Source organism: Mycetomoellerius zeteki, unplaced genomic scaffold (genome assembly GCF_001594055.1).
Source record: "Mycetomoellerius zeteki isolate Tzet28-1 unplaced genomic scaffold, Tzet1.0 scaffold47, whole genome shotgun sequence".
In the NCBI taxonomy this organism is placed as follows: domain Eukaryota; kingdom Metazoa; phylum Arthropoda; class Insecta; order Hymenoptera; family Formicidae; genus Mycetomoellerius; species Mycetomoellerius zeteki.
Genome location: NW_017257468.1, coordinates 691,000 through 709,044, shown reverse-complemented (window position 1 = coordinate 709,044; position 18,045 = coordinate 691,000). Strand labels below are relative to the sequence as shown.

At 39.2% G+C, this 18,045-nt stretch overlaps 1 protein-coding gene across 1 annotated transcript in view; it reads right to left on the bottom strand.

Moving 5' to 3' along the window:
* The window catches only part of Sidpn (bHLH protein similar to Deadpan), a 23,068-nt gene extending 5,086 nt beyond the window's left edge, over positions 1-17,982 (bottom strand). Inside the window, exons 1-2 of the mRNA XM_018454969.1 lie at positions 16,764-17,982; positions 5,874-6,101 (exon numbers count right to left, since the gene is read on the bottom strand). Of these exons, the coding sequence (XP_018310471.1) occupies positions 5,874-6,101; positions 16,764-16,928 (393 nt within the window). The 5' untranslated portion in view covers positions 16,929-17,982. The remainder of the gene's footprint in view (positions 1-5,873; positions 6,102-16,763) is intronic.
* Positions 17,983-18,045: the final 63 nt, after the last annotated feature.

The following is an 18,045-nucleotide window of genomic DNA, read 5'->3' as shown; positions in this document are numbered from 1 at the left end:
GCTATCGCCGCCGCGCGTTGGAAAGAGACCGACAACTTCGAGGGCATGAAAAGATCGCGTATCGGATAGATATCTGCGAATGTAGGTTAATCGCGCGCGTCAGCAATTAGGAGAAACGGAACTCGTATTTTCGACTCTATGTGGATGTTTCTGAAGAATTAGAAATTAATTCGAATCAGTATCAAAAAAAGAGAGCAATTAATAACGATCGATAATCTTTAATGTACAAAGTGGCAAAGAAGTTCGCGGCCATAAAGTTTTATATATTTATCAAATTATTACTCAGATGACATGTTGACGTTATTTGTCGTTAAAATGACGTTTAAAGATATTAAAATGATGACAAATATCATCAGTTTGTTCTACTTAGGTAACAACATAATTCGCTGCTTTGATAGGCAAGTGACATCTCAAAATTGGTATCTTTTTTTTTAAGAAGAGTATTTTTAAAATTCTGAATTGGAACAACGTTTCAAGGAACCTTTTAAGGAAAAATGGCATGACTCCAAATAGGACGTTTTTCTATAACTATTTTAGCACCAACAACATTCCTTCACAGTATCACTCCAAAATGCCTGTTCTATAAACAATCATTGCAAACTTAATCAGACGACAAGCGACATTTCTATATTTTAGCGGATGTAAATTGGGAATTACAAACGTATCGTTCTTCCAACAAAAATATTTTTAACAAAAATAGTCTTTAGAATTGATTTTGTTATCATCTAAAAAGTGCTCATTTTTTAGTTTTATTGCTTTTTTATTAAAGCTGTATATGTATTAAAAAAAAACAAGTTCTGGAGTATTGTGTTAGTTCCATCTAATTAAATATCAAAAAAACTGCACCAAAAGGTTACGTTGAACTGAAGATCATTCTATTGATTGCCTGGAAGAGAATTTATCCATGGAAGGAAGCACGGTCATCGTTAATGTGTTTTCGAAGCGTCTTAAAGCTTGTATTAGTTAAAAGAGACTATTTTGAATGCTAATTACTATCTTTGGTATTTAACAAGATATAACTAACACTCCAGAGTTGTTTTTTTTGTAAATATACGTTACTAATAATTCGATAAACACAAAACCTTGTTGCTAAACTTTTTTGTCTTTCTACACACATAAGTATAATTTTAGGAATAGATTTCTTCATACAACATTTGTATTCCATGTAAAAGAGAAAACATCTCTATGCGTGGGTGGGTAATTTTTGACCTGGTTTTCGTGTGCATCGCGTTTCTCTCCCTCTCAAAGTGTATCGCGTCATTCCTCTATCCCAGGAATATATACATGTATGATCCTTCAACAGACTCGTAGTCGAGTATTTCAAAGAAAATTCGACAACTGGCCTTCAATGTCGAGTGTCTGACTGGTTTAGTTTCAGATTCAAATTTCGTCAAGTTGAGATCCGTTTCAAAGAAACCGATTTACAGTTTATTATACGATTGCACTTGCGCTAAGAATTTCTCAACCCAGTTAATCTTCATGCGCTACCGATCTCCCAGAGTTTCTGGGAAATCCGAATATTTCGTCGCGTTAGTTTTCCATTTTACTCCTTCATCTCGAGAGAAAGGAATGAATGACGGTATAGTGCATTTCGCGCTTACAGAGACAAGCAGAAATGTACAATACTTTCGACGGATGAGACGAGATCCCGTAGGAAGGTTGAGAAAGGCCGCGAGCAATGGACATGTCGCCTTGGTTTTATAAGACCATAAAGTTTGGCTCGCAGGGACTTTCTGCTACTTCTCCCCTTTTTTTTTCTTTCTTTCTTCCTTCCTCGCTTCGTACATCACACACGTCGTGATGTTGCCCGGCGCTCAACTCGCCATCCGAAATTTTAGGCACGCTCTTTTAGTTCCTCGAAACGTAGAGAGTTGCGAAATTTGATTCCTTCCCATCCCGTGATCTATTTCTGCAGTCGAAATTAAAAGATTTTACATTCACTGAGAAGAATTTCTAGTTGAAAATGTGAACGAATCAACATATTCTGATCATATCAACCAGAATTCTGCTCATTATAATTGGGCGTATCTGGATTGTCTCGACTAGAATTCTAATAAATTTAACCAGGAAATTCTGATTTATCTATTTTCCATTAGAATATCAATTAATGTACAGACTCTTTTTCCAGTGTTCTAATATCAATTCCTATCAATATAGATTCATTTTAATTTCGATTAACTTATTTTTTATTTTTTTTTTTAGATTTAGAAGACGAAAAGACGAGTTAATCTATATTAGTAGAAATGAATACGAAAGAAATTTCCAAACACGGAAATCCCCGCGCGAAGTTGGCGAATTAACCGAGGCTTGTTTTTACGTATCGATTATTAATAAACAAAAAAATAAATGTAAAAATGTAATAAACAGATATAATTTTTAACACATTGATTTTTGAGTTTCATGTCCGTGTTTATGTATACATCGTTAAACCAGTTTCTTTAAATGTATGAGGACTAATAGAAAAATTCCGATACTATCGTTCTATTTTTGATGCTGTGACATTGGAAGAAAACTACCTTCATGTATCAATGATCTATCGAATACATACACTTTTTATTACGCTTTAAAACAATTGGAGAACTGACACTGGTGAATTTTATGTCATCCTCTTTAAGGAAACGGCTGCTGTTTCTTGTTTTTATCAGAAAGAGATTTTCTTCCACGCAAGTTTTTCGAGATTATGAAATGATCAAAAAAGATAAGTGACTAAATGACATCTGAAAGAGAGCCCGATATTGCTGTTTTGATTTATTTTATCGTCGCAAGAATGGAAGAGGTACTACAGTCGCCTTCTTAAAGAGGATGTCACAGAATTCGCGTTGTACGTTTTTGAGCTCTCGGAGTTGCCGCCTATTCATTGTACGATTGATTTGACACTTTGAAAGTTTCCTAATTACTTTTTCGAGGCGGAATTCCGATGGCGCCTTTTTATGGCGCAGTTAAAGAAACATCTACTCGAGCCATATTCTAGAACATATAACGAATTATAGAGCGTGAAAGCTTACACACCACTAGTCTTAGATCGGTGTGCAAGCAGAAGACCTTGGCCTTGCCAGCCATCATCGCCGCGTTACGCAATTGCGCGCGGAATATGTACAATACAATCTCAGAACTTTTCAATTAACACTCGTATGAGTACATTTGTATATACGGAATAACATTTGCTCTAAAATAATTACGCGCCTGCAACAAAATGGTCGGGCAAAGGTTGCAATAAAATTTGAAAAACGATTTCGTAAGAATTATGTAACAGTTTTATTACAGTGATTATTCTTCGACGTAAGATCGCGGAAGATTAAATCGCTCGCCGAGGATACGTGTACGTGCCGCGCACATGTGATTTTTCAACGATAGCAATAACTTCCCAATTTGTTCCTCCTTTATCGGACGCCAGGGCACGGTTACTCCCTAGCACGCGCGGCCTCGTGTGGGCTGCGTCTTTCGATCGGTGGTATCCCAGCGCCAGGAGGAAGTCGGCGACTTTATCGGCGAGCATTCTGATAAGGCGGTCGCGCGACAGGTACAAGCGCGCACGGCCGGGCGCTTTGTGTCTTGACAAGTGCGCTTTGTCGAGGCGAGCGAGCCGACAATCGACTCGACGCCTCGAGTTCTGCGGCACGCTTGTGCTGTGTCGTGCCGCGCCGTACCGACGAAGATATAAGACGGAAATGCCGCGGTATAGACGAGGCCGAAGTGCTCGAAAAAAAAAATACATCTTGAATAACGGGTTTGTCAAGAGACAGGTAGACACGTGTAAATGGGACTACCGTTTAATGCTATCATTAATTGAATACGCATTGCGAGAAAGGTAAAATGCAGAAGATATGAGTTACATAACGACTTAAATCTCAATCTGCAATCTTTTGTTAGCACAAGCATAAATTTCACTTTCATTTTTACTAAAATTCAATTTTTATTAAATACTATTTTGAATCAAGAAATTAATTGGTAATATGATAGAGATGTTAAAAAATAATTCTGTATTTTTTCATCTTTTTTGAAAGCCTAGAATTGAAAAAAGATTACTCGGATCGTAAACGGAGGGAATAAAAATATAATTGCAGATGGAGGATTAACAGTCGAATGCCACGAATCTAACATATAAATGTTAAATTTCTATATAATAACAGATTATGATTTTTGCAAAAAACCATAATCTTCTCACTTCAGTTATATTATATTCTATACGACTTTAGATTTCCTTACACGATTAAAATTTGTAAAATCTTGCGTTTCTTTAAAATTGAATGTCTTTTTTTAATGCTCTCCGAAGGGAAATATATATGGAAAGAATGATTTTGTTAAAATATTTAAGAATTTAACTAGATACAGGTTTGAAAATAATTTTGTAGACCAGAAAAGTTATGTAGGATGCTCAAGCTGGTTGTTAGAATGTCAAAACTTTTTGCAACATTGTTGATCGTGCTTGAATGCCCTACATAATTATTGCAATTAGCAAAATACTACTTGATAGTATTTTGCTAAATTTTTAGATACAAACATATTATATTTGACTTCAATTTTTTATATATCTAATCTACATACATTCTTCAACAAAAAAATAAAGCTAATTAAATTAATGTAATATGATACGAATTTAGACCGGTAAGAACAAATCTAATTAAATATAGAAATTCCTATATTCGGTCAAATCTAGTTTTTTCTCAGTGCGTCGTTTCCGTGTGGCACTGCGTTTAATATACAATAATATTTAAATTATTATTATTAAAAAATAAATATATTACATATCATTCTTAAATCGACACAATTACTGAAGTATGTCAATGTAGTATTCACTATATATAGAAATTGCATTTTGATTACAATTCCAGCCATTTTATGCTGAATCTTCGCGCGGAGAAACCGAAAACTAAAGGGCTGTTTCCTTCCCACTTCCTCCGTTGACTATCTGATTCTACCGGAGATCCGACCGCAAGGTTCATCCGGCAAATTCTGCGCAATAGCACTTACAGAGTGTCCGCTTTCAACGAGTTTCCCCTCGTTTTGTGACTGGACATTCCTTAACGAACAAGCGATTGAGCTTCGCAGAGTCACGCGAGACTTCCCGACGACAACCCGATACGTTAGATACCTATCGTCGCGTCGTCCAAAGAGAAAGGAAACAAGAGGGAGAGAGGGACAGAGGCAGGGTGGTTTCGGGTGAGTTCTTCTTCCACCGAGTAGAATCTCTCCTTCCCCATCCCTTTCCGTCGTGTAACACGAACCAGTTCCGCCGAGTTCTCCGATTACACGCTCCCTGGACGCGCTGGAATTTTTTCACCACTCTCTCCGCACCCTTCGTCCACGCCCGCGCGTCCCTTCCTCGTGCTACCCCGTGACGAAACGTGCGGAGTATAATGGCAAACGTGACGCACAGAACCCACGTTTTTCCGCGTCAGGCTTGCCTCACCGACACGGTTCTCGTTTTATTCTCAGAGATGTGGTATCAATCAGGTTTGTCGAAACAGAAAAGATATCACACATTTGCTACACGCAGGAAAATATCATTCTATTGATAAGAAAAGTGATTACTAAATTTACTTTCTCTATTTTAAGTAAGGGTTTAACCTTTAACAAAAATCTTTTCTTAATAATAATCTTAAAATATACTTATAAATTTTAGAAAGAAGAATGAAAGTCTGGTTTTTTATTTATGTTCTCATTCTTTTTCTGTAATTAACTAAAAAATAATTTTTAAGTTACATCTCGTTGCAAGTGAATGATATATTTTTTAAATGTAGCTTTCCTCTTTTGTCAAATTAAAATTTCAGTGGCCGATAATGCGTGAAAGTTATCCTACTCTAAAAACCTTGGTCAATTAAAAAAAAAAATGTTACGTCGCGCTTTCTTCAAAATTAAAAAAGTGCTCTTACCTCTCTGGAGCAGTCCTGGTATCCCGCCTTGTACCTGGACAGGCCGGGCTGAGCGAGCGATCTCTGCCGCTGCAGATGCCTGACCGTAAGTTCCAAAATATCGGCTTTTTCAAGCTTGCTGTGCTTGGTGTTCTCCAGGCGGGCGCTGTCAAGGATGAGCGCCTTCAGCGCCGCCAAGGATTGGTTGATCCTTGCTCGTCGTCGTTTTTCCATTAGTGGTTTGTTAGCCTGAAAAAGAGGAGGTAAAAAAACGATATTTCTTTAACACATCTATCAACAACGTGACCTGTAAGTCTCAGATAAGAAATACAACAATTATCCGTCAAGCAACAATTATTCTGTTCAAGAACGGAATGTATCACGGAATGTAGTATTGCGAGTGAGGGAATTGAGATGAAGTTTTTGTAGTATTTGTATCTATCAAAATAAAGTTGAATGTCTATTGATCAACAATTATGATACGAATTTGGACTGATTAGAAGAATTCTAATTAAATAAGAGAAATCCTATATTCAGCCAAATTTTAGAACAGTATTCATTTTAAAACCGTCTTAAATAATGTCTTAAGATGCTAATACGATCCTCTGGCTTATAACATTTTAAATACTTAAGACAATCTCAGATATAATGGCCATTTTACAATAAGCCATTAGTCATAAATCCGAAGTCAGAAGCTAAAAATTGACGACTGTGATTGGTCAATTTCCAGCTTCTAACTTCTGATTTATGACTAATGGCCATAAGAATTGATTATGCATATCGGCCTTAGTATTTAAATATTTTTGTGTGAATTTTTATATACATATCTGATTCCGTGCAAGCCGCGCAATCTTTAATCTATTGATTACATCAAATTATTCACACTATATACAATATTTATAGGAAACGATGTTGTTTTCAATAAAAAATCGCAAGTGGTGCGAAATTCATAAGATACTGAAATTCACACCTATTCAGAGCAATGCAAGTACTCGATGAATTATCAAATTATCATGGAACTCAGACCATGAACTCTTGCGACAAAGAGCAATTCAAGAAGTGTGAACACTAACTCTCCTTACGCGCGTCGAATTAGCTGAGCGTAATCGCATCTTTTAAGAACTCACAATCCTAGAAATTTCTCGAACAAAATTAACAGTTCGAATCAACAGACCACCCTATTACCTTATATATATTTTAAGTTCAACAATGTTAAGCCGAGTATGCACCTAGCGAACGAACAGCGAACGCGAACATTCGCGTTCATGTTCGTCCGTACCTTTTTCTTGATTGCATCGAACACGGGCCGAACACCTATTCGATCTTGATTCGATATTCGGGTCATTGTTTGCTGTCGCTAACCTTGCTTGAAACAACTGATATTTTTACTTGTAAAACACATAATTACATGATTAAACTTGTGCAGTAAGTATATATCATGAAGAATAGAGACCAGGAGAACGAACTTAGATGAGCGATATGAATGTTAGTACAAAAAAGGTTATAATTCAGGCGAATAATCAAACAGCGAACACGTGATTTGCACGTCTATATCTCGCACGAATTGTCTTTGATGTACCGCTTCATGAGGGAATCGAGTCGAACGCGAATCGAATGTTCGATTCTCATTCGCTTTGATGTATACATCTGCTGAACGCAACTAATGAATGTTCGCTAGGTGTATACGCGGCTTTACGGTTTCCTTTGCTCGACGTTCGTTTGTCTGTTTACTATTGTTTCCGAGATGTTTGTTATTTAGTCGGATATTCAGGATTCATTAGAACTTTTGATTTCATTTAGCTAGGTTTTATTTTTTAATCATTAAATATTAGAGCGATTTTAATTAGTGCAAAGTACGCGGATCAAGCCATAGTTTTGAACACCTTCCACATAATCCGAAATATCCGCGTTGATACGTGTTTCTCGATAAAAGGTAGAACCATAGAAGTATATAAGGCGTTGCCCGGAACTCGAGGTTCTTTATATTAGAAAAAAAATAATAATAATTTGAAATAGCTTTCGTCCGAGTTCTTACAATTAGCGACAGTAGGTCAACGTGTTGCCTAGATGCAGCACGCTCCTCTATCCTAGTCGGAGTACTATTACTTTTTTTTGTACGCGCTTCGCGGAAGAGGTTGATTTACGAGGAGCCGCCGGCGATGAGCGTGACGAGCGAGCGAGCGAAACAACGGCGAGAGAATGACACAGAGTATCCCGGGAGGTAAGAGAGGGAAAGGAGAGAGGAGGGCGGATGCGTCCAGTGCCAAGTCCAGACACTCGAGAGTATCAACCTATGCGCTTCCGTGTTTCTCTCTTTTTCTCGAAACTAGATTCAAGGTAAGCGCAGAGTCTGGGTGGTCTAGGACGATTTTACGAGGACATTACCGGTTCCAGATTGAACGTAAGCAGGTTTAGGTCCAGATAAGGTCCGCGAACTGGACGGGGAGCGGCTTCTCGTCTTCTTCTTCTTTTATTTCTTCAGTCGATTTCCATTCCTTCAGGAACGCTGTACTACCTTTTCACGTTCGCCTCGTTCCCATTTCAGTCTCAAGAAGGTTCGAACGTTGCCGCAGCCGGTGGAGTCACATCTCACATTGTCAAGTCTGAAATATCGAATGTTCTTCCATGGGAAGCATACAGAAGGTACAGCCGCATCGGTTTCTCGGTAGAGACCAGTCCTTTCTTCTTCTACAGCTCTCTTCTTGGATTTCCAACTCAAGGAGTCGCAGTACCACACTTCAAAAGTCGTTAAATACTAGGTTTTCAGAGACCCAGGCCGGTCCTTTACGAGCGTCTCAACGTGCCGAATAATCTTTCACTTCTTTGTGGCTCTCCGCTCGCTGGCGGTGTGCCGACGTCGTTCACCAAGGCGCGGCTTGGCGGTGAACGCGGTCGAGGGGAAAAGAGGGCGATCTCCGAGACGTGCGACAGCCGCACTTCGCAGATGAGCGGAGATAGAGTCGAATAAAGTGGATCAGGACCGAAATGGATGACGCAGGCGAAGGCGTATATACACCGGGTGTCTCGAAAGCTCGAGAGTCAGAGCGGGCAAATTTATATCTCATGCAGGTGCCGCTACGATAATTTTACCGGATGCTCTAATAGTTAATCTATCAAGACGAGGACCGTGAGACGAAGGGACGGAATCGCTGAGGGATGATTTGGAGGCGAAAGAGACAAGAGCGTAGCACGCTTGTGAAGACATAAAAAAATAAACGTTGACGTTCCACGTGGAAAAAGGATAGCGTGCGAAACGGCGAGGCCGGACCGGCAAAGGCACGTCCGCCGTCGAGGTGAGAGACGGACGACAGACATTCACGGTGTGGATCGAGAGAAGACGGTCGGGGAGAAGAGAGACGGCGAGAGAGCGGATGAAAAGGAGACGGCGGGTATCCCCGTGAGAGATGAAGGTAGCGAGAGCTACAAAGCGCCTCAGAAAAAGAGAGACGGAGAAGGAGAGAAACGGCGATAGATACGTCCCTCCGCAAGAGAGCAACAGAGACGGAGATCGCGAGCAGAAGCGCCGTGCGGAACGACGAAGACGAGCAAAATCGGCTTTAACGAGAAAGGGGGAGGGAAGGAGGGAATTATGACTACCACGCGAGAGCGACGGAGGCGGAGAGACGGTCGGCGAGAAGGATAACGAGACGTGGACGCGTGCGGGAGCGAGCGGGGCACCACAGATGCGTCGACGACGACGACGAAGAGTAAATCGAGAAGGTGGGATCGGAGGGGGTTGCGAGGGGGAGGAAAGACGAGGCGAAGTCGGCGCGGTGCGTTCACACGGGAGCGCCGCGACGGGTAAACAAACGAGCGAGCCGCTGCGCGGTCATGCGTATTCGTGTGTGCATGCGTGCGTGTGTCACACTTGTGCGTGTAACGTGCGCGCGTGTCATCGCCGCCAACCGGCGCGGCACTCTTGCTCCGTCGCGTCCTTCTATTATTACGAGAGGCACGCATGAAGGGCGGGCGAGGACACGGGGTGGAGGGAGGGAACGAGGGGGAGTGCGGTGGAGGGAGGACGAGACGCGCGTCTGTCGACGATGGACTTCTCGCATGGGCCTCGCTCGCTTCTTCTCTGCGTGTGTCTGTTGTGTGTGTACGTGTGTGTGTGTGCGTGTACTGAATACGGATGCGTTGCCTGCGGGTGAAGCGGGAATTTTGTAATAGAGGCGTTTAAATTACGCCTCGGCGATTCGGAGGCTGAAACTGGGTTAGTCGTGGACCATTTGTTCTCCCTTCCTTTTCCTTTCGCTTTGATTCCGTTTCTCGAACGAAAGCTGACGACGCTTTCGGTGGATAATGCGAAAGTCGTATCGTCTATCGGCGGTACTTTTAGAGAAATCTCGCGATTTTCTTTTGTTAAATTTTTATTAATAAAATATTGATAAATATTTTAATTGCTCGAAGAAGCGTGAATTATTTAGTCACATCGAATTTTGTTGTCTTTGTTTTATCTGATAATTTTTTTTCCGAACGTATAATATACCAAATGTATAGTCTCTATAAAAAGTGACTAAAATTAGAAACTTATAAACATATAAAACATATAAAAAATGAATCCTAGATCAATATTTATATTTAACACAATACAATTTTATAATTTATATATTTTTAAATAAGAATTTTCTCACTTGATCTTAATTATTTTTTAAAAACATGTCTACTTATTGAAATAATTTTTTATCCAAATTCTAAATTGCCGCCAAACTTTTTGTATTTCAAATGCATAATATAGATAAACTTTTTCGTAATTTTTTCATTTTATTAAAATACATCCGTAATTGCTACTTGTCTTCCGAAGAGGAAAACTCCTTTCACGAGACTTCAATTCTACCGCGCTTTCCGATAGCTACCAAAAAATCGTATTCCTCGAGATAATGTCGCGATCGTCGTGACTCTCTTCCAACTGGCGTGACTTAGAAAGATAGGCGCGAAAAAAGAGAAGGGAGATAAAGGGGACAGACTGTGAGCGGCGCAGCGGCGTGACGGCGTGACTTTGACAGTGCCGCCGATTAGCGCGTTACGCGCGATAAATCACATTCTCGTTGTTTGCGACTTCGCGTCACGTACGGCGACGGCATTGTGAATCAGCATCGACGTGCGAACCACCTCGCGAACAGCTGGAATTTTTTTTTCCAGCCAGACTGTTTTAACAACAGTCACCGCTAATAGTGAGTCGGTCACGGTCATTTTTTCGGTACATATAAGTATATAAAAGCTAAAGTACAATACATAGATGCTTCGGAGGTAAATCTTTACATAAACACCGGACTTATTATCGTAAATTATTTTCATATATAACACGTGAGGAACATCATCCTTAACAAGAAAAATTTGTGTCAATCGCAATATCGCCAGAAAATATCGAAGTTGACCGACGTTTAAGCTTAATAGCGCTCGTATTAAAAAAATAATTCTACATTTATTTTTCTTTCTACAGACATATCCGGTAAACAGTAACAGTAACATTATATCAATATTATATCTTTCTACTCAACAATACAAATGTAACACACGTAACAGTTGTATTGTTGAGTAGAAAATTGTAATATTGATATTACTGTTTGTTACTGTTAAAGTTTATTGAATAGATATGCTTTGTAAAAAATATCAAGATTTAATTTATTATACTACTTTGGACTAGTTTTTACTCGAAAAGAATGGTTTTGTTCAAGTATTTAAAAAATTAGCTACAGATCTAAAAATAATTTTGTTTGGACCGTCAAAATAATTATGTAGAATGCTCAAGATGATTGCTTCAAAGAATATCAAAATTTTTTGCAACATTGTTCATCACGCTTGAACAGTTGCCATAAATTCCTCATCTTAAAATTCCAGAACTTTTCTCTGGTTTCCAGACAAGAAATTTAATGATTTTTCCTGATGTTTTCAATAATATTTTGAAATTTTTTGTATTTTCGAACTGATTTAGAAATTAAATATTTTTTTGAAAGGGCAATTTAATATAGTGATGTAAATTATTATTTAATTGTTAAGTTGTAGTATTCCAAAACTAGTAGATGTTATGTACGCATATTAATCTTCTGTAAAACCAAGAACTAATTTTCCAGAAAATTTTTCAAAATTCTCTGAGGTTTTCCAGATTTCCCTGATATTTCTCTGATTTTCCAGTTTTGTGGCAATCCTGTTGAGCTTATATGATTATTTTGATGATACAACAAAATCGTTCCTTTTATGTATAAAAGGCATGGTGAAAGTTAATTTTTAAAAAATTCGGTTGCTAAAATTGCTTCCGTTTGAAGATGTGATATCGCATGTCCGTCCATTGCATTGTCATATTCGGGCACGTCGTCGCCTTCGTCTCGCGTATGATAAATCGATTAAAATGCGCGAACTAGCGGCAACGAGCGACAGGTAATTAAGCCGGGCATAACGACAATCCATTAAGTGCCGTCAATTAAACCGTCGCCCAACGACGACCGGCGTCCACTGCATCTCCCTCCTACCTCTTTCGTTATTTTCCTCTTTCCCCTTCTTCTCTTTCACCAGTTTTGAAATCCTGCGAGGTTTCATCACCCTCACTAGATCAACGACGCCTTTTTGGAATTCCTTCAGCCATCATTCCGATCTCGCGATAATAATTCAACGACATAATAAAAATTCGAATTTCTTATCACAAGAAGAGAAAAAGGTTTTCAAGCAAGAGTGAGAAATTCTTTTATATTTTATTATTTAATCGTTGAACTCCGATCTTTAAACGTCTCAATTATAAATATCTTTAAATATAATAGTCTTGATTATATAAAACTTCAAAGTGTTAGTGGATCTTTTATATTTTCATTCGTAGCATCACTATGCGTGAGATTAATTATTTTGCTTCCTTTAGCTGTTTATCAGATTACATGAATGAGAGAAGGAAAATTGCGTCTTCAACATGAAGAAGAAGACAAACGAAAACAAGGTGCGAAAGAACAGAATGTTACTGTTTAACCCTTTGCCGGCAACTGAGATCTTTAAAGACACCATCGATATTTTATAATTGTGAGTTTTGGTACATTTATAAAAATCTGTAAAACAAAATATAATTCAACTTTTATGATGGTAAAAACTCGTTAAAGCTTTGACAAGTATATCCGAATTTTTTCAGATTTTTACAATAATCCGAAACAATAAAAAAATTTGTTCTATTTTCCAAAGATCTCTATTAGTGATAAAATAGTTAAAATTCATATTACGGAGTTCAATCTTGTAATTTTTTTTTACTATATTTGAGACGTGTAGAGACAAGAGCGTGTAGGAGACCAGATGATTCGTTCATTAATGAAGATACAAAATATATTTTGCAGGCGAAAATTAACAAATACGCCCACACTTGAAAATAATACCCACATCATAGAATAACCAAATCTTGAGTACAATAACAAAATGTTTAACTTACTTAATTTACAAAAACTTTTTTAATTTTTAATTTAGAAATTTTGTTGTTCTAATCAAAATTTTTTAATTAAAAAATTTTTATAAGCCACATGTTATACAAAACACTTCTCTAAGTGCATAAACTTCAATTATGATTTATTAATATCTATGTATACGTCTTATTTCTCCTTAGGTATATCTTTTTATATTTAAAACGAACAAATTCTAAAAATTTCACTGAAAATTTAAATCTTCTTATTTAAAATTCCTGCACTATTAAGTACATCTGCGCGTGTCTCTCGCTGCGAATCTACTTCGCTAATAAAGACGAGTGCACAAAGTTACGTCCTTTCGTCACTGTGGAAACTTTCCTAATAGGAAGACCGTCGCTCGCGCTTGAGGCGCGCTCGAGCGAACGTACTCTCACACGCAACGTGTATCACCTTAAAAGGGCACTCATGCCGCATTTGACGCACGCGGAGATCACGCGCGAGTACTCTCGGTACTCGAAATTTCGCGGAACGAGTGTCTTTGCGCGTCACGCGAGGTCGAATCCGCGTGTTAATCTTTAACTTTAATTATTTGTATCAAGTAATTTGTGAATATTTGCGTGCAATTTGGAAAAAGTGTAAGAAAAAAATTATTTAAATATTACGTCATAGTTACAGATGACAAATTCTGGATATACGATAAATACAGGCGGCATCTTTAGATCACGTGTGATCCCTCCACGTTTGAATTTTAACCGACGAATTAATTGGATAAACCGAATTACAGCTTTTTGAGCGACGCCGACCGCGCGGGCGGGGGCGTCCGGACGATCTATATGATAACCACTCGTAAATACGTCCAATTACCGCAAATTGGCGTCACAAGGCTCCGACACGCAGCGTTCGTGCCGCGACATGCCCTTGCGACCCGCTGCGTTTTGTCGCACAGCAAGGAGAAGTAAAGAAAATGCACTTGTCACGTACTCTGAATAACCCTACAGTTTCGTCATGTAGACTCGGTTTTTCATTTTCGGATCAACCTGTGGTCAGACTTAACCTGATGGTAACATAAAAATTGTATCTTTTTAACTGTGATTAATCACTAAACTGATCTATAGTAACTTTTAAAGTTTAGTGATTAATCATAGCTAAAATAAACACAATTTTTATACCATCGTCAAGTTAAATAAGGTTAAATCTAAGCCATAAGTTAATTAGGAAATGAAAAATCTTGCCCGATTAAAGTTACCACTAAAAAATTATCAGTTTATAATTATAGTTAGAAAAATACAATTTTTATATTAAATTAAGGGAGATTAAGTCTAAACCACAAGTTAACAAAAAAATAAAAATCGGAGCCATAATTCGAAAAAATTGATGGAACGATTGCCTCTTTTAGATTTTTCATCTTGACGTAAACAATTTAATTAATTATACAAAGAATTATACCACTAATGCCCATTTCTACCAATGTAGATTAACCTTAATCTCGGTTCAACTTACTCTTAATCTTTTTCTGATTTCTAACTCTTCATTCGCAAGCCTTATTTTTACCATCTCTGCAATCTAAGTCTAGCCAAAGTTTTTTGTACTGTTCTAGGCTTTCAAAATAAAATTCAGGGTTATTTTCCGACATCTCTATTATTACTGAACAGTTTTTAAATTCAAATGTCAAAACCTTTATTTAATAAAAATTGAAATTTAAACAAAGGAGGGTAAAATTTGTGATCATTGAATGAAAATTTCGCTTGTACCAAAAGAGAGACTACAAGATAGATGGTGAAATTCAGAAAAAGATAAAGAATATGTCGAAACAAGGTTAGAATTAATCTACATTGATGGAAATGTGGGCATATGCGTGATGACGATACGATCAGTTCTAACGTATCGAATTTTATCTTTCCTCACGGTGTATTTCAATCTCGCCTATCGGCACGCGTATCTCGCCGCTTAATGGCTCAACGGTTCGTGTATGTACTGCGTTTCGTTGCGATTTTAACGGCGCGTCCACGTGGAGAGCGATATCCGTTTTATGCCCCTGTGTGGCGTATCTATCGCCGCATTTTTTTTTAACGATCCGGAAACGAGCGAAGGTCGGACCTTCGAAATCCGTGATCTCGCTGAATCTGCCGCGTTGACCGGCACTGACCCACTTCACAGAGATTACAGAGAGGATGCAGGGTCAGAAGTAATGTCGAGCTGGCATTCCTTTTTACCGCAAGTTTTTAATCACTAACTTTTCCTAGAGTCATGCTGAACGTCGCAAATGGCAATGTTATCTCTTCCTTTACATTTTTCACAGTTCGAAAGTACAAGTAAAATCTTGAAAATGTAATCTCAATGATTTACGATTAATCTTAAAATAATTTCGTCATCGTTAACAAAATAGTATTTGTGATATAAAAATGATATTGTAATTTAATTTATTATTATATATTAAATATAATCAGATATTTTTTGTTAAAATATCATATTCTAAAAAAAATACGAATAAAAAATAAAACTTTATTCCACATCCAAAGAAATATTTTGCTTAAATCAATATAAGTCAATATATCAGTAATATTGAAAGCATTTTGATAACTCAGTAAATAAAGTTAAAACTGAGAGAAATCTATCGCTACAGTTAATTTTGTGTACCATCGAGAAAAGTTCATTATCTTTACCAGAAATTTTTTTCGCAGCAACGCATTTCGTGTTTAACCAAAGTGGCGTCTACATTTAAGGTGTAAAACTTGAGCTATACGTCTTAAGTCTTAAATCATAATCGATTATTCTCCTCGCATTTAATTGTGAGTGGTCAATTTCTTACGAATTAAGACTCAAAGCTTAAAGTCTCATTGTAGAATTGTAATTTTACACAGATATATATATCGTATCGTCGCGCTTTCCATATACTTGAAGGTTCATCTGTCAAATCAGCGAATTCTCACGTAGGGATTGGGCGGCGAACGATTGTGTAAACGACGCACGTGTCCAGTATCGGGTTCGCGTCACACAGGACTTACGATCGCAGATTAAGTGCGCAGGAGGTAAATTGGGAGGTAGGGTTGTGTTCTGGCACGCATAGTCGGTATGCACTGCAAGGGATGAGGATATCGCATCCCCACATGGTCGAGTCATCTATTTTTTTTCTTTCATTCTTAAAATCTCGAATTAATTCATCCGTACATTCGCGCTTGCGCTGCAATTTTTAAACTTCACTCTCACACGCATCTCGTACATTTTCCTTGATTAATATTTTAGGAACACTTAATTAATGTATCGCTGATATCGAAATCTCGCATAAAAGTAAACGGATATCCTCTCGTAATTCTCCGAAGTTGACGGTGTATCGAATCCATTCACTATATATCTCTGTCAAAAAATTCAACTTTTTTTTATGTTACAAATTTGGATTACCTTTATTAAAATATATTTAGTATTTCTGAGAGTGAGTAAAAGATCTAATTTTTTATATTCTTAAATTAAATAATGCCTTCGGTTTCTCCGAGTGAAAGATTGAAACTTGTCGTTTCAAATATATGCTGCTTGTACTCACTCTACGACCGTCCGAATGTTTCGGGCTCGGGCTGAGGCTGGGGCTGGGGCTCGGTGCCGGGCTCGGACCCTGATGCACGGCCTGCTGATGCTGATGGTGCTGCCTGTGACTGCTGCCGGCTGATTTCTTCTCCTGGTGCCTCAGCGAGTGTAAACGCGCGGTCATCTTAGCAGGCCGCGACGGCCCTCGGCACAGATCGCAGCACCCTACGTGATTGGCTGGACTGAACGGCTGAGGCTCTCAGCATCTCGCGGCGGCCTGCGACGGCGAGACCAGACTACCACCACTGGACCCCGCGCTCTTCCCTTTGCAACTGCTGTTGGCACCGACGATGATATACGACGGACTAATCACTGTTGCACCATGCTCTCGATCGTTTCGAGAGAGAGAGACCGATGGGCGAAGGTCGATCGTTAACTTTCTCGGGCTAAAGAGCGAAACGTTTGATGTAAGCCGCAAAGCGTCCGTTCGCTCGCGTAGACCAACGACCGACGACTACCTGTCACTTGTCCGTTGGTCGTGTGCACGCGTGATAGTCCAGCACGCACACATAAAGAGAGTCCCGCGAAAGTTCACGCGCCACCCGAGCGACTGTACACCGGCGCAACACACCGCGCCACGTGGTTAACCACGCGTCGCCGACCACTTGTCACTCACGGGGCGAAACGGCTGTCGTGGCACGTTCGCTCCTGCTGTTTCTCGTCAAACTTCTCACCAGTTTCAAGAACTGTCCCACAGTACAGTTAATGATCGATAAACAATCGACGTGCACTCGTTCACAAGTTTCTCACGCGATAAACGGAGTAACGTCCCCCGCTTTCACTGAATCTTTGACACTGAAAAGAGCGCCTTTGTCAAAAGTCGAGATCGCAATCGAGTCGCAAATCACTCGATCTTCCTCGAGAAAAAAAGGTCTTTTTTGCAATACGAAAAAGAAAAACCAAATTTTTTTTCTTTAATTTCCTGAACCGCGGAAATTTACGAGCGTTGGATCGGAGTGCAACGTGGGAATTTCACCCTCGTGCATACTACTACCAGCACACAGGGGGCTGATCTCAATCCGTCAGTGTGTCAACGATACGACGACAAAAACATACGCAGCGCGTGCAGCCTGACTGCGGAAACGTCCGCGTGTGCTCGCACGACGAGCGACGGTGACGGACTGTGAGGCGGCGAGCGGTAGCTGGCGGCTGTACGCGGCGAACTTGGCGCGCCGAGGCCGCGCGTCGGCTATGGGTAAGCGACGACCGGGAGGAGCGACGGGGGCCGCGTCAGCCACAGC